The sequence below is a fragment of the Pyxicephalus adspersus genome, chromosome 1 (assembly GCF_032062135.1).
Source record: "Pyxicephalus adspersus chromosome 1, UCB_Pads_2.0, whole genome shotgun sequence".
NCBI classification, from domain to species: Eukaryota; Metazoa; Chordata; class Amphibia; order Anura; family Pyxicephalidae; genus Pyxicephalus; species Pyxicephalus adspersus.
Window position 1 is genome coordinate 117041476 of NC_092858.1, and position 18119 is coordinate 117059594.

General features: G+C 39.4%; 1 protein-coding gene across 2 annotated transcripts; it reads right to left on the reverse strand.

Moving 5' to 3' along the window:
- Nucleotides 1-472: 472 nt before the first annotated feature.
- Nucleotides 473-18085, reverse strand: NUCKS1 (nuclear casein kinase and cyclin dependent kinase substrate 1). 2 transcript variants are annotated; one of them, XM_072425119.1, is made up of 8 exons: nucleotides 17584-18079; nucleotides 12539-12582; nucleotides 9833-9938; nucleotides 8587-8645; nucleotides 6859-7005; nucleotides 5485-5640; nucleotides 2505-2651; nucleotides 473-2170 (listed from the first exon to the last, which is right to left on the reverse strand). In XM_072425119.1, the coding sequence occupies exons 1-8, from the start codon at nucleotides 17598-17600 to the stop codon at nucleotides 1962-1964; spliced, it is 885 nt and encodes a 294-aa protein (XP_072281220.1). In that variant the 5' UTR covers nucleotides 17601-18079; the 3' UTR covers nucleotides 473-1961. The 2 variants fall into 2 exon arrangements, with proteins under 2 accessions (XP_072281220.1, XP_072281232.1); XM_072425131.1 differs by lacking the exon at nucleotides 5485-5640 and having other exon boundaries at nucleotides 17584-18085.
- Nucleotides 18086-18119: the final 34 nt, after the last annotated feature.

Sequence of the window (18119 nt, forward strand, 5' to 3'; positions counted from 1 at the left end):
CTGAGCACAGGCCCAAACTATTAACATTTCATTTAGCAGAGCCAGAAGAAAAACTGGGAATAAATAGTATCCAATAAACTAAATTGAGAGAGTTCCCAGTGCCCCAATCTTTGATTGTGTAAGCCAGTTCTGGAGCAGGTTCAGCAGGTAACTTTGCCCCCAAACAGAGCCTGAAGCACCCCACACAGAACCCAGTGCCTGAAGATCTCTTTGTCTAGCCCAGCAGGGTCAGAATGCAGTCCATATTATGGTTTGTACACTTATTCTTTAACTGTTACAGCGCCAAAAAAAAAAGCCAATTTCGGTAGTGATTTACCACGGGTTTGATGGGTGCAAGTATAATACATGTGATTCAATTTGACATGCTTCAATCTTTTAAAAATAGATAAAAATCAAAGCGAATTTTTTTTTTTTTTTAAGGTAAAACTGTAAATTATAATAATTTAATACAATCAACAAAGGAGACTTGTGGTAACCATTATCTTTCAATTTATCAGATGGCATCCCAAAAAGTTACAAGTTTACGAACAGGTATTCTGACAGTTCAGATTTGATATAAACACACATCTTTAGTCAATACCTTCAAATATGACATTGCTAAAGGATGTTATTAGAAAGCAATCAGGTGTGATGAAAAGGTCAATATAAACCTGAATTAATAGGGCTGCAAAAGATTTATCAGTACAATACTGTACAGCATTGAGTAGTTAAAAGCACATCCAAACCCTCCTTAGATGTAGTGGCTACATTAGTTATCTTTAAAAAGGCTAAATGTTTTCAGCAAAAGGGAAGTATTGATCTTTCCAGAAATGCAGTATCTTTGTGCTTGTTTTCAGCACAAAGGAAGTAGGCACATACCTACCACGGTGTAGACTTTCACACTAATAGAATGAAAAAAAATTGCAAAAAGCAGGCATGTTTGACATCCAGCCTGTGTGCCAACAGTAGCTCCTTCAACAGGTACACCAGTGTAATGGGTGTAGCCATGAAAGGACAGATTTGTATTATTTTTAAGATTACCATGTAAAACAAGGAAAGTGAAACAAATTAAGCCTAACGCAGTAACTGCTTTGAGGTTTGGAAAAAAAGCTGCAATATATACAAATTCAGTTTAAATACTATTCAATAGTAAACAAAAACTTGTTTGAATAAAGTAGAGTGGCAAAGATTTTAGAATTTTAAAAGTATTGTTGTCCAAAATAGGGAGGCACATCCAAGTAAGGGAAAAAAATAATGTTTTAGAGCAACCCAAATGTTTTCTAAGATAACAGGAAATGTAATGTTTCTAAATCTCACTGTGCAACAGATTGAGCCCCATTACAAAGATGAACTTTGGTCAACCAAATTAGCACAAACTCAAAGACATACGGCATATTTTTAGTCTCGCATAGCATATGTGATAAAGGATTCTTACTTTAAGAATGGTCAGAAGCAAGATCAAAATTTCAGTTTAAGTGGGTGAGCCTTTTATCAGTGAAAAAGATAACATAACCAAATGTAAATTATACAACAGAAAGTTATCTGATTTCTAGATAACCAAACTTTGAGGGCTTATTTTTTTTTTTTTTTTTTAGCAAATAATGTAACAAGCAAGAAACAAAAGAATGGAAAAACACACAAAGACAAACATCTTAGTAATGCAGACATAGTAAAAATGTGCATGGCTTTATTCAAAACAGGTGATGGAACCACCAAATGACCACCCCCATAAAATGGTATCACCTTCAGCTGGATTTAAAAAAAAAAAAAAAAAAAAAAAAAAAAATAAAAGGAGGAAAATAAGCGCATATGATGCTCTTAAAACAAATCAAAAGACAGTTGGAGGTGAATAAGTCAAGCAATAGCCGCATGTACTATACCCCATCTGTCTTTTTTGTACTTTTGGTTTTTGTTTTTTTTTAATAAAATCTCCCCAATTGCCCTCACAGCCAACCCCCGAAACCCACCCAAAACATAAAGGTTTAGTCTTCTGTAGACTGAGCTTCTTCATCTGATGCTTCTTCGTCAGATTTCTCTTGCTGAGGACTTGCAGTTTTCTTCTCTGGTGGTGGTGTCTCTGGTTCATCATCTTCTTCATCTTCTTCTGGTTTAGGTGATGGAGACTTCTCCTTGGATGCCTTTGAGGCTGCAGGTCGGCTCTTTCCTTTGGCCTTTGCTGGACTGGGGGTTACTGTAAAAAAATTTTTTAAGGATTTTAGGTTGAGTCAGGCAATGCCTTTAATAGCAGGATGTTAAACTAGGCCGCATAAAAGCAAAACAAAGAACACACTCTAAATAAAAATAAATACATCTCAACACAAGTTAAGTAGTATGTCAGTGTGTACCATAATGCATGTCACTGTGGCAGAATGCATGCAAAAAACACGACTGTCACTTGTGTAATTTAAAACAAATTTAAGGAATCTCCTGTTCTGCCTTATAAAGAGTCATCACACATTTGCTTTGGCAAGAAAACAGATCGTTGAATTTAAAAAAAAATGTCATTAACACACAACAGCAATTACCTGTAGCTTTTAGTCTGGGCTTGGGTACTTTTTTCTCTCTCTTCTCAGGTTTAGATTTTTTCACCACTTTTTTCTTTTTCTTCGATCGACCATAATCGCTGTCATCATCATCTTCAACCATGAAATCCTCATCACTTCCAGAATCTCCTAAGGCAAGCAGATATGGATACATAAGCATAATAGACTCTGCACTAACTGACCAGCTAAGGATTAGGTTTCTCTTTGCATTCTTTCCATCCTCTATTTAGGGACAATCATCATACATGTATCTCACTTCTCACAAAAGAATGTAAAAACAAACAGGTATTATAAAATCAGTGCCTCCAGTAAATAGAATTTTCACAATTGCTGCTACACTGCCCAGACCAGAATAAGCTCTTTCTCCCAGGATGCCACCAAGCTTCTTTGTCTCCCGGATGGGTAATGTTTGCTGTCACCATCTCCACCACTCAAAGCATCAGATTATTGAAGTTTTACTTCATCCAATAGCCAACACCTACACAGGTAGCCGTGGTTCCCCAGCCAAGAAGCCTCAAATCCTTCATGACGTTTTCCACCTGTGGGGGAAAACAGAATGTTCCACTTCTCCATTGTTTTAAGGCCAGAGCTACCAGGAAAGGAATGCCCATGTCAGAACCCAACATTTTCACAGATGGGGCAACTTTTTTCTGTAGGAGGATGTTCCACTGTATAGTGATTTTCAGGAATTAGGCAAACTATCACCTGGATGGAAGATGGAAAGAAGCTGAACTAGATTACCTTAGGTCAGAAGAGTCCACACAAAATTCTGTACATTCTGTAGGCATCTTAACACTTCAAAGCCTGAGTAGCAATGCAGACACTGCTCAGTAAGTCCAACAACTCCAGTCCACAGCAATATATATTTTTAAATGTTAGACAACAAATTAGAATAGAACCCATTAGGACAGAACGCTTAATCCTTGTGTGGGCTGAAAGATCTGCCGAGTGCTGAAACAAGACCAGGTGACTGAGGAAGAACGAAGCTGGCAAAGGAACTCCAGTTTGTGCCAGAATGCGACAAGGTCTTGTACTCGAGTGACTCAACCAAATTTTCCTTTTGAGCATGTGTGAAAGTAGCCATGTGTACTCCATCAAGCACCGACTTTCACACTCCATAGGGAACACAGTATTGGAAGGCCGTTGAGACATGAAACACTAGTAAGCCAACAGGTAAATTGGAAGAGTAATTTTACTTTCCAGTTACAATCAAGACAAGCACCAGCATCATTTGATCCAAGCAACTGACAAGATCTCGATATATATATTTGCTTTTTAAATCATGATTCAAGAAATGGATACACTACAGAGTGATCAAAACTAATCTATTCAGGTCAAAATAAAGAAACAGTGGTTAATCCATGGAGTGGAAGGGTTATTTCAGAATACTGCCTATGGCGAGGAAACAAGTGGCTCCACAGTAGGTGGAAAAGCTTTTTCTGTACTTTGCAAAAAAGGAACAAAGGAAAGAAATAACATTATAGTGAAGGGTCTGTCTAGGTGCTTTCAAACTTGGTAAATAAAAAGTCAAACAGGATTAGGTTAGGAAACCCTGACTGTTTATTCTATTGGTATACCAGACCTTTCACTCTGTTTGAGAAGTAAGCAGGCAAATCCTCAAACAGAAGCATGTTCCTAGTCACCTCAAAAATAACATCTTCTGTTCCCTTTCCCAACATCTTTCCCTGCTCCCACAAGCAGGGAAACACCCCCTGGGTATTTTCATTACAATCAGGGATTCAGTCGCAAAGACCTGTTCCAAATCAGACATGATTTAATCTAAGATTTTAACGCCTCCGCGGGAAAGGTATGACAAATATGCTACAATGCCTAACATTTTAAAGAACGGAGCGGACATGTGCAGAAGCAGTCACATTTAATGCTGCAGGCACAACATTTAGTAGATAAAAATTGATATAGATCGATACAGATTTGCTTGCTTTTGTTTTGGGGACATGTTCTCTAACTGTGTTAGACATTGTTGCATGCAATTCAGCAAAGAAGGATATAATGAAAAGGACAACAAAGTTTCTCCCCTCTGCATGGCCATGTGCAACAGCTGGTGGGCAAGTAGGCTGCAAACAAGATGTCAGGTTGTGATGCACTGCATCTTGAGCCTTACAACAGAAAGCAGAGCTTTGTGCAAGGAATTCCTCCGCAGGAACACTACTGCTGCAGTGCAATCAAAGTATGGAATGGGGAAAACTTGCTACGTCTAGAAAACCCACTAAAGATACATCCAGGTATGCCTGAGGACAGTGAAATCATCAATGCATGGAATTGTGAGAACCTGCTTTCAACTAGAGACATCCACAATTTGCATCTAATTTAAATGTACCAGCAGCTGTTTATCATAGAAATTTTTACAATTTATGGAACTTTCTCCTTAATGAAAGTCTGAATGCCAAGCGAATGGTTAGCAGGGAGGTTGAGGCCCTTAGTGTCTGGTCTTAAAATTTTGGTCAACTAACCAATCCTCCTGAAGACAGCAGTATGGCTCACATTCACAAATATGAAACTGTTCTGTTCCATGCTTTTCAGTGCTACAAAATAGCTGTGTTACACTCAATTAAAGTTTGGTCAACTCATTAAAAAACAATTCAATATGCTATCTACATATTTGATCTCTGTCACTGAAAGAACCATAACTGCATCAATAGCTCCTTCTGGTGGCCAATCTACAAATCACAACACAAGAACAAGCTACAATTATCAAAAAAGTGAAAATGATTTGGTAAATTCTGAAAAAACTTAACATAATTTCACTGAAAACACACTGCTTTCCTAAACTACTACAAAATTAAAACAACCTATAAACAAGACCGATTTAAAAAGGTCATAATATATCATTACAAGACGCAAAAGGCCAAGCATTCCCCCACAATTTGGGTCCTTGCACTTTTTTCCCCCTACAGATGATGCCTTTGTCCACCTTAATACACACAATTGCTCCTAAACTCACTTTCCAAAAACTGTGCTTCCTCTTCATCCTCCTGTTCTTCATCTTCACTTCCACCATCACCCATCAACATCTCTCTCTGCTTGGAAGCAGCCTTGGATGCAGCTTGTCTTTGTTGGCGTACGTTTTTACGTTGCTGCTTTTCATCATCACTGTCATCTACAACAAAAATTGTTGAAGCTCAAAAAAGTACACAAAGAATGCTTGTACAATACGATGAATATCTAAAATCGGGGGAGGAAAAAAGCATTGAAAAACCAGGAGGTAGCATCGACTGTCCCATCAACGTTCGGAGGAAAAAATGTTTATATACTGCAGTTCTATAAATACTGAAACAAATGTAAATATGAAAATATTACATGAACCACCAGTAAGAGTTTAGTTTACTAAAGTCTGATAACTAGACATATATAAACTGCTAAATAGGCAAGTTCACAAAAACACAGAGTTTGCAAATTTCATTGCGTACCCGATTTTTACAAATTGTATGGCGGTAAGTTTTGCAAATGCAAATACAGCAAAGTAATTAATTGTTCATACTCTTGGTAATTTACCTAAGCTTGAAATAATCACAATATACATAATGCATCGTTTCCACAAGGTGCATAAACAGTAGAAGAACAATACAACTCCACATCCCCCCCAATGACCAGCTGAGCATAATTTCACCGTACTACCAGCACAACTCACATAAATGCAAGGCCACACATTCTTCTCTTTAAAACATTCCATAAGCAATCCAACTTAGGGGTGAGCAACAAATGCTAATGTTTGTGCAGTACTTTCAGCTAACTGTATTTTTTTCAAATCACTACAAGTTTGTAATGTGCTGTATAAACAGCTTCCAGCATTTCAAATCTTCTATGGTAGATGTAGACTCCTCAAAGTCGAACTCCCAAAAAAAAAAAAACTTTAAACTCAAAACATTAACAGAAAGCTATGTTAAGGGCCTGTGTTGATAAGCTTTATTTGGCAGATGGGTTTTACATTACCATTTACGTATACAAGAATGCAAAATTTGCTTGGACCAGGTCAAATGAAGATCAATTGCACCTGTCAAAATCCAGATACAAATGGATGGCACCAACAAGCCCCAGGTGCCAGCAGTCTGGAAAAGTTGAAAAATAAAAGGAGGGCTGAAATATTTATCTTATCTGAATAAAAATATACTCCAGGCTCACTTAAGTTCTGGCTATATGCATTAATGCTTAGGCACTAGGTCATCTCTGCTGAAAATAAAGATCAGCCAACTATAAGTCCCAGCAAGACTGTTAATAGCTTTTGTTTAGATTTAAGTTTAACCTCACTTTGAGGTGGAAGTAGTTTATAAGCACAGCTCAGATGAACCAGGGGAATGGAATTGTGAATATTTGCTACCTGCAGCAGATCTTTTCCGAGGTTTGGAAGACCGCTTCTTATCTGGTGTAGTTTTTTTGCCCTTTTTGTTTTTTTTTGGACTTTCATAGTCACTGTCAGCTTTTCCATCTCCAGCTGCCAAGTCATCATCACTGCCAAAGTCTTCCTCTGGAACAAATAAAATTTTAATTGTGATTACAATTGTACAGATTAACACAAGGGGGAGACAAATTAAGTAGCAATAAAAAAAACTTCTAGCATGACCTTAAACTAAGAGAAGGAAAGTTTAAAGGTGTTCATTAGCCAGTTGAAGAAAAAATGAATAAAAGTAATAAGGAGGCTTTCCAGCACCAAATGCTTGTTGCCGTTTCAAATATCAAAACATAATTGTTCGCCAACAAGAAGCCATCACAGTTCCACCGTAGCCAACTTGCCTTCCTGTTGAATATCAGACAACATCTTGAACCCCTTTGCCCTGTTCTCCCCAGTCGCTTTAACTGGGAGCAATAACTGGCACCTTTCAGCAACCACCCGTCTGTTTTTGGGTAGTTACTGAGGAGTTGGGTCTCAATACAGGGGCTGCCACCCGTCTACAACTTCTTCCCATCCAGCTCAAAAAAAATTGTGTTGAACACTGCCCTTTTCAAATCATTCTGGATGATTGGACCAGAGATAACCAGCAAAATGTAAATGAAAACTCTTCACAATAGGGTGCAAGGTGAAGAGGATCTTAAAGCGTACCTAAACCCAGAATTTTCACTTAAAGGGTAGACAATTTTTTTTTTTTTTTTTTTTTTTAAGTACAACACCTTTTTTTTTTTTTGAGCAGAGCACTGCCCCCTAATTCTCGATCGCCAATGAATAGGAACGCAAAGCCTCCTGGGATACCTACATCACGCATCCTGGAGGCTCTTGGGTGCTCCTTCTGCGCATGCCCGAGTAACTCAGGCAAAAAAATGCCGATCTCACGCATGCGGAAGAAGAGAAGGAGAGCTGGCCCGAAAAACGGATGCCGGGAGGACCCCGGACTCGATAGCAAAGACTTTCAGGCCGATCAACTGGGCTGAGGGATTGAAGGTAAGTGTGTATTTTTTTTTTTGTTTTTGTTTTGGGTGACTTTTGAGTTTAGTTCCTATTTAGGAAGATCACAATTGGCAAACTCTTTGCTTTGCCTTAATGGTGAAGTGCAGAGAAGGTATTGTGATATGAAGCCTTTAGGTCTGAAAGACTCATCACTAAACCACAGCCTCAAGAATTCCTGCAGAATTGTCAACAAAAACCACCTGCCCTGCAAAAAAATATAAATAGTATCCATACACTGATTAAACATATATTAAGGCAGCAGTTGCTAACCGATGGTCGGTGAGAAAATTTTAGTGGCCCACAGCTCTGGCTGATGTGCCCCCCAGTGGGGTAAGAAGGACAGAGCGGTAGAGCCATGGGCCATATCTCCCAATACGCATCGCAGGCGAAGTGCGGTGGGTGGGTTGTGTCTTCTGGCATCATGACATCACTTTAGGGGAAGTGTCTTCTCTTTTAAATGACACACGGCTTCCTGAACATACAAGGTCAATTCCAAAATATTTACAAAAACTAGAACCAAGTTGCAGTACAAGAAAGCACACCATATATCTCCCCCCCCTCCCAAAAAAAAAAAAAGGATTAGCTAAAGGAGTAAAGGCGGGATCCTTGCAAATTTCTAACTATATGCACTAGTACATGGCTGGACCAATAAAGAAATGTTTTTACCTCCTGAATTACCCTCTTCTTTTTTGGTTTTCTTCACTTCCTTTTCATCAGATTCTTCACTATAAAAAAAATAAAGTTCAAAGCAAAATGTATTTATTTTAATACTGTATATTTAAAGCTAATAAATCTCTGATATTCATAAATGTGCATGTGCTTTAAAGATTTATGGCCATTAATGGATAAAAAATAAAGAAAAAACAAAACACAAACACCAACACCAAGATATCAGCAGTTTGCCATGTGTGGATACCATGGCATTTTCAACTGCAAGTGTGAAGAGGGAGGGTGCAAAGGCCGTTTCCACAGAGTATAAACATCTAAGGATCCAGAATAACCATTGGACCACTAGTAATAGGGTTGTTTTTTACCCATGGCCTAAGTAAAGGGAGTGGGGTGGTAAGAGACTTCAAAAGATACAACTAAGGCTATATTCACTAGAAAACTTAAAGACAATGCAATAGTATGGACATTGTATATCCTCAGTAAACCTTTTTAATGTGCATCTTTCACTGTACTGCTTTTTTTATTATGCAATTTAGTGTATGCAGTGGCACAAAAGCTGAAGAAACATCTAAATGATTTTTTTTTTTGGACATGAAGGTGGTCCAATACTCATGTTTTTTGCAATTAAAGAGAAAAAGTATATATATATATATATAAAAAATTCCCCTCTTCATTAAATGATTTGTCATACCATTACTTATAGTCACAGACTTTTTAAAATGAAGTACCATGGTTTAACTGAATTGTTTGCACTTTCCTATGGACCCCGCAGGTACAGAGAGAATAAAAGCTTCTTACTGCTAAGTATACAAACCAGGAATATTGTCTATGAAAAAGGACTAACCACAGAATGCTTTTCTCCAGACATGCACCGCTCCTCCTTCACAAAAGGATATGATCCAATCATGTATAAAGCATCCTCCAGGACTACACGCTGTAGGCAGCCATGACCCCGTCCACTGTTGCCCTACAAGACCTGCTAATTTTGAAGATACTCTAACCCAGTCTAGCCATCACAATTTGGCACTCAAATTTGCACTTGCCCATTTTTTTCTGGTTTCAAAAACATCCACCCCAGGAACTGTTCATTTCCAGCCCAATATATCCCCTCCTTTACAGGTGTCATTTACCACATAATCTAAATTAATAATTCCTGTCAATAGTTTTAATATTCTGCCTTTTGGTGTTTAAATAGCATGTAGGAATTTAGCAATAGGTCACAGAGAAGAATTACAAATTTTACCTATCTTCTTGTGAGTTTTTTCCGGGTCGCCTTTTTTCTTTAGTCTCTCTTGTTGATGCCCGAGATTTTTTGGCTGGTGGACCAGAATCTCTTCCATAGTCTTCATCTACCAAATGAAAACATTAACAAAAAAATTGAAAAAAATAACCCCTTTGTGTCATTCGTTTCTGTTAAATATAAAATTAATTGTTACATTTGTCAGATAAGAGAAAAAGCCTAATTATGTTCTAACCAGCAAATGATTTACTTTATGTACCAGAAGCAGCACATCTTAAAAAAGTGCCTACAAATACATGTACTTGGATGTGTGTTTACTAAGAAATCACACAGAACTGTAAAGCAATTTATGGGAAGAAATTCCATTGGTGCCTTCAGGACATGAAAAAAATACTTGGTTAAAATTAGGCCCATTTCTTTATAACCTTACACAGCAGCACAACCAGAGATATCCAGAGAGTTGGTTGACTTCAGCATGTAACACTTTACCAACAGCTTGTTCCTGCGACCTCTCTAATTTCAGATTAAAGAGACTATCCTGATGAAAAGTGCTTTCAATTTTTCTGGGGGCTTAAGTCAAAAGTTGCATAGACCTGATGCATCACTTGCCCATCTGGCCAGAGTTTATGTGGGAGGCTGGAATACATTTGATGGAGTATGAAAATCAGCAAGGACTGTAACTCAATTTTTTGTGGATTCTGGAACAATGCAAGCAGGGCAATTTCCTATGCAACAATAAAGACACCTTTGGCGAAAACTTGGTAAGCAGTCTGATTGTCACAGTGGACTACACAAAAGGTATATCTATCATTTCCTGTCCCTCAGATGCTCTGCTTTCAGGAATCGCTACAAAAAAATGTTGTCTTCAGGTATAAACTTTGTCTTCAGGTATAAAAGCCAAGTAATGCAGCGTTATCACAGTACGCAAGTTTAGGTCCTATAGAGACCAGCTCCCAAGGCAACCAGGTGCTTTGTATTGCATTCAGTTTTAGAACCTTAAGAGCAGTGGTTGCCAACTCCCATAATATATCTATCTAAGAGAGAAAATTAATCGGATGACGTAGGGAGAAGATTTCCGAGTTCGGCATCCTTCTGTCCGAGATAAGAGCATGCGCAGAAGGAGCAGCCAAGAGCCTCCCGGGATGCACGACTTAGGTATCCTGAGAGGCTTTGCCCTCCATTCTGGCTTGATCACCGTGGCGATCAAGGCACAGAAAAGAGAAGTGCTGCACCCTTTTTTGAAAGAAAAAAAAAAAAAAAGGCGTTGCACTTAAGGGTTGTCTACCCTTTTATGTAAAGTAAAAATTTTGAGTTGAGGTCCATTTTTTTTTGTCTGTGCATATGTAACTGAATATGTTTAATCCCATAAAGTTGCACATAGCATTATTATCTGCTTATCTTATTCCACCCCTAAGTGATGTTTAACTAATCTCTCTTTTAGCAGAGGTGCTCCATGCCTTTTCCCAGTTTAGCTGCACTTTATTAGACTCAGTTTCCTAGCACCCTTGTTGTGAGCTGGTGACCAAAACTGAAATGCAAATGCCAGTCTTAAAATTGCATGTATGTCGATTACTCGAACTGCAGCTTGACATGATTAGACATCTTGTAGAAAATTTATTCTACTAAGCAGCTTGGTGTAATTTGCAAATATGGAAATGGTACATTTAATCCTAAACTCTGTATGGTTTAGGGCACACTACTAACAAGTTCCATTCCATAAAAAACAAAAAAAACAAAAAAACAAAACAAAAAAAAATTTTGCTACTACTATTGTGAATATGATCCTTAAGTCAGTTTTCCACCCATTTACAAATTGTTTGTTTTCTAAGCCTTTAGGCACATACAGACATCAGATCACTGTTGCTTGGAACAATCTTTTGTGATTGTTTGCAAGGTCCAGAGAAAGAATAAGCATTGTACACACAGAAGTCTTTTACTCTATGGAGCGGTGAAGACGAGCGAGTGACACCTCTCTGTGCTTTTCCTCTATAGTTTAAGCACAGCGGTTGTTCATCAATCCACCCGGTAAATGATGATAATCACTGACCCCTATACAGAAATACTAGATTTTGTACTTAGCCAAAAAAATCATCTGACACAGCTTTAGCTCTTACTGGTTATTTTACTTACTATAAACCCTTAAGGATCATTTCCCTGAAAAAAAAACAAACAAAAAAAAAAAAAAAATGATTTGAGCGTGTGACTATAGCTCAAGTCTTGACAGCACCTCTCAGCTTCAGAAAATTTGTTTTTTTTAAAGCATTTTTACTTTTCAGTGTATATTTTGTTTATATTGTAGTTTGCACCCTAAATTAAATGGTTGCAACAACTGTCAGGCAACAGATGAGGCAATTTACAATTGCAGATGTGTACAGGGAAAAGGTTACCTGCAAATTCAGCTAAAAGATGCTGGAGAACCCCCCCCCCTCCCCCCAAATGTTCAAATCCCTGACAACTAACCTGGAACACTGAACTTTTTTAGGTTAATGGATTTTAAGTAGTGGTAAATATAGGGGGTACTATAAATGTTCATTTTAATGCATTTAGATTTAAGAATAAATATACTATGGTAATTTTTCTTATCTTGTTTAAGCAGATTACCCTACTTACATTCCTTATCCATATATAACCACTTCATCACAATAAAATGGCAGTTATACACAAGTTTTCCAGACTTCCTATTTAAAGCTCAATTTTATAAATACATACCATCAGAATCTTGAAACTGTGAATAATCAACCACTTTTCTGTTCCTGTAAAAAAGAAAGCAGTGGTCAGTAACCTATAAAATGCACATACATGGTCCAAAAGAACAGAATAGTTCCTAATATGGACAACAAAAACACACAGTTTAAAGTGGTTTAAATGACTTTTTATGTACTTTCACACATCTTTAACCTCTGTTTGTTATAACAGATACCAGTTCTAGCCTTCCTCTGCCATCAGTGACAAGTAACTGGGACGGTTTTTATACAACTCATCAATGGCGGATCAAACAGGTAATCACAGAAGAGACTACATTTTTTGCCATAGACGCTTCTCCCTACCCAGTACTTATTTGGTAGGTGTACACTAATCCATGCATACACAATTCTGTTGGACCCACATGAAGAATCGCACATACATGGTAGTGCAGTCATCTATACTTGTATATTTCAAAAGCTAAACACTATTCCCTCAAGAAAGTGCTGGTGACAGAGAGGAGACTTGTTATTTCCTAGGGAACATTTATTATTTGCTAAAACAGTACTCCTAAGAAATTTAAATTTTGTATTGAATTCCTTCCAGCTGGAGGTTGACACTAATAGGCAAAATCTGTCCAAGATGGACGCCTGTACGCAGTACAAAAAAGGTCTGCTAAATGACCAGCTGCAGGGATACCACAGACAATATTGGTGACTCCTTGTCTTTTGTAAGCTGTGCCCAAAAAAGTTTAGACCTTGTGAAACCTTACAAAGCTCTTGCTCTAGACTACTGATCGAATAATCTCCCTTATGAGATTCACGTTTACTGATATGGTTGCACAATATGTCATTTATTGATTAAATTAAATGTCAAAGTAAAAACCTTTCAAAAAATTTAGTAATCTCATGAAAAATTTTGATTGGCTATGGTGGAGTCATTAAATGTTTTTTTTGCTTTTGTAACTGATGGAAATATTTTATTAGTTTGCCAGATATAACAGTTATATTTAAATTTCAAACAAAATTTTAGCCCATTGTCAAGTGCAGAACAATACAACAGGATTAAGACATTTTAAATTCATGAGCAATCACTTGTTTGTGTTCACTCTAAAATGACTACAAAACATGGCCACTTATATTTACCATGGCCAAGATTACATATACACACACTAAAGTTAATACTATACTTATACTTCTAAGAGGTCCAGATTTGTTTTATTGTACTTGTGTGGGGCCAACCAGGGAATCTGTGCTAATTTGTCATCCTGTGAAACCAGGACAGAAAACATGTGGGGTTACAGAATCGTCCCCAGTAAGGGACACACAGCAATAAAAACAGGTGTTCTAACACTTCAAGAAATAAAAATTGGCTGCAGTCATGCTTCATAAACCACAAGGTTAATAAATCACCAAATGAGTGTCCAAAAGAAAAGCAATGGCCAGATAAAATGTTTTAAAAGCCAAAATGTGCTAGCACACCGTACTACATCTAACTTCCCCTCATCTTTGCATACAGCTGGTAGGAAGGTCAGTCATATGCAAACAGGCTCTAAAAATTTTTTATATAATATATATATATATACACACACACACACATATAAAAAATTAGTTTAACTGAAAACTGATAATTTACAATAAATAATAAATTGCATTGAGAATTGGCTCTTTTCAAGTTTTACTTTAGAGTGGAACTAGGCCTCTGTGTGCTGGGTGCTAAGGGAAGGCTATGTTGTCCAGGTATGCACAGCATTACCCAGTGTTTCTCTAGGGTTCCTTGTGCAATTTATGCCTCGTGTCAGTTTAACTGACAGCAGTTATATTTTTGAAAATATTTAAGGATGACATTCCCCATTCATGCACTGGAACCAGTGGATATTATAAGCACGGGTTATAAAGAGGTTGGGAAACACTGGTCTAACCTGTAAGCACTTCATCCTCCACCATCCTCCACCATCCTCTTTTATGACTTTTCTAGCTCCCTTGCCATCCATTGACGATGCATCTCTTGAACACGTGTTGCAGAATTTCCAACACCATTCTGAGCATTTTACAGAAGGCAGGAATAAACATGGTACATAGAAATTCTAAGAGTTTTATTTTGTTCTTTGCCCCAAGAGATTACTCCTAAAGCTGAACAAAAAGCAACAACAAAAGTTAAACAACCCCTAGTCAAAAAGTATTTTCTTTATGGCTAGAGCAGGGTTGGAATCCCCATCAGGTTATTTTGTTGTGTTCATTAACTGAGTGTGCTGGTGATGCATTAGGAAATCTCATCAAAGTGCGGGAATTTCTGTCCTAGGTTGTTTTCTCATATTACTTCCTACTGGAGGATAAAGCTTTACTTCTTACTACCATTATAACTCTCTTTTGAAGTTCTCATCATTCTGTTCAGTGATGAACCCAAAGTTTTTTTAAGCTGGGTGGGAAGAAATTGTAGGTGGGTGGCAGCCCCTGTATGGTGACCCAACTCATCAGTAACCACCCAAAAACAGCCGAGTGGTGTACCCAGCTAAAAGGAGCTGGGGAGAACACTGGTAACAATGATCACTAGACATAGATTGATGTCTCCTGAGCAGGAAGCAAAGAAAGCAATAAAAACCAGTGAGGGGGTTCCAACACCATTAACCCAAACTTGCTTTTGTAGATCACAATACTCCCAAATGCCAATGTAAAGATTACTAGGACCCACTTATATCTATTACACTAGTAATGTGCACCTTTATCAATTTAACAGAATATGGCTAATATATGCATTTTTCTTAGTCATTAAATATTCTATTTATTAGCCCCATTTAAGCCATAACTAAAGCCATTTTTAAAAGAGTTGGCAATGGTGGAAACCTCTGTCTGGTTTGGCTTTCACTCACTTTCTGTTGAAAAACAAAAAGTCAGGAAAATATTCTCCAAAGCGAGTTTCCAAAAAATATTTCTTGGTCCAATCTTGTTCTGGTGGCAGCTCTACCAGAGTTTCTCCATTACTTTTCAGTCCCATATTTAAGGTACTGGGAGGAATGATTCTTGAAGGCCAAGTTCAGATGGGTGATAAGATTACCACTACCTCACACCTGGGAAACATGCCCATAGTTGAAATGCCAACCATTGGAGAAGGCAAGAGTGCCAACCAAAAGAACATCTGTTCTCAACACCCTACTTAGCCTCACACTGTCAGTAAGGTTGTGGTGTGGTTACACTTCCTGCCAGTGAAGCGCTTCCTTTAAGGAGACACTATGGAAAAAGTAGCTTCTAATCAGGAGGCACATAGAGAATGAATGGACCACCAACCACTGCTTTCCAATCTGCAGATGGTGGTTATTAAAGGTGTCCTAGGCTGGAGGTAGCCAATCTCGCAGTTTGTTCCAGCATAACGCCCCCTGGCCGATTAGGCCTAATCCCGGCTGGCAACCCGCGGCAGAACAAGAACAAACTACCAGAGCCGTTGGAGCAGCAGAGCTGCATTCCTATTTACAGTGGCCGCCGTTAACACTTCCCCTGCGGGGCAAATAGGGACATTCCCTCTCCTCCGTATGCATTGAAGAGGAGAGGCGGAGGAGAGGGATTTCCCTTCAGGGGGCAAAGCCTATAGGGCAGGACTGGAGAGAGTCCAGCCTGGTGTGCTTCTGCCTACCCCTGAAATGGCCTAGTGGCCAAAAAAGTTTGCCAACTTCTAGCCTAGGCAATCGAGAATGAATAGGAGTGCAAAGCCTCCAGGGATACCTACGTCAGGCATCCCGGGAGGCTCGTGGGTGCTCGTTCTGCGCATGCCCAAGCATCCCGGGCATGTACAGAAGGAGCCTTTTAGCGCAAAAAAAATTAAAAACTTTGCCGATTTCACGCATGCACAGTGAGATCTGCAAAATGTTTTTTTCATCCTACGTCACCTGATCTTGTGTCTGGGTCGGGTGATGTAGGATGAAGAACAGGAAGTACAGAAGATGGCGGCGCCTGGATGACGCGGGACCGAATGAAGGACACCCCCGGAGTGATCGGACTGCCCTGCGGGATTGAAGGTAAATGTATTTTCTTTTTTTGCAGTTTTGGGATTAGTTCCTCTTTAAGAGTAATTTCTGTGGTGGGAGGGACTGACTGGCTGGCATGGTGCCAGCTGGGATGGCTTGACCCTGAGGCAGGTCTGAACCCAGCCTTATGGATACCAACAGAAAGAACAAAAACATGCAAATAGGCAACTAAAGCTTTGGTCTTAAGGGAAAGAAATCCAACAGAGAGATACACCTAAACTGCCAGCAATGCTAGATGTCTGACTCTCTCTACCACACTGAATAAAGAAATCCTGGAAGGCAAATGATCAGCACAAGACAGGCAACTAGCATTTTGATAAATTAGTTACATTTTCCTTAAGACCCACAACAGGCTAAAACCTTTCATTTAATAGATGAAATGATTAGGAAAGGCTCCATGTGGCATGATAAAGCAGCGGAGGAGCAGCCAGCTGAGCCTTTGTTCGCACAGCAATGTGTTGCAGGCAGTGTGTACACTAGTTGTTGCCCTTCCCCCAGAATGTATTAGTAGCCCAGCCCACTGTAACCTTGTATACAGCCCCACATTTACATATTCCGTACAACACATGCTTAGCACCACTGCCTGGCAATTTAAATACTGCTATAAAAATAAGTATTATATGACACAAAACTCGAGACATATTTACATGTATATCACAGGACATTCTGCATGCATGGCTAACAATAAGCGGGCTGAGATCCGAACTTCTAGCTTCCATGCACTGCACAAGCTACAATACTGCCAACACAAGCACGGGCACACTCACAGAACACGATGTACACACACACACACACACACACACACAGCAGTAACACAAAATTGCTGTACAGCCATACAGAACACAAGGCCAGGAGCTCGGAATCCCCTGGGCTGCAATGGCGTTCCTTTAGTTGTAGCTCATGAGAGAATTGTATGTCCGAATGGAGCATGTGGAGCCATTGGCCGAGCGCAGAGCCCAGCTCCCAGGCACGTGTGACTGAAGAGATGGAACAGGTGACGAACAACTACACAGGGCCTACACAAGCAAGGCCTTTGCAGGCCCCCAGTACTCACCTCACCGGCCTGGACATGTTTCCTTCGCTTGTTAAGCAGCAACTAGAGAGGTGGGCGCTGGGGGTGAAGGCTGCCTTCGTAAATCAACCCCCCCGGGAGTCCGCTTTTTGGTGGGTGGGGGTTATTCAAGGAGGGGGGGGTTGGGAGAACTGAGGCCCAAGCCTAGATGTTCTATAATAGCAACTGCGCAGGGGGGGAAAAAAAAGCCTTTCCCTTCTTCCCCGGGAAAAGCTCACATTAATGGCCGTCTAGGCAAGGAGTAAAAAGAGGCGGGAAAACCGGGGGAGGAGGAGCACGAAGCTTAATCTATCGCAGTAAATAACACCCGCTCTGCTCGGAACACTTCCTAACAGTGTTCAGTCTTTTGTCCCCCACAGCCCGTTCCCTCGAATGTGAGCCCTGAATGCCTAATTCCAACTAAACTACAGTATATCGATGCTTTAACTCGTATTCCCCCCTCCCCAACCGCCGCCTCAAGCGCCTGAGCCAAGGGAGCAGCCTAACCCACTGAGTGTACGCCTCGCAAGCTGATTGGC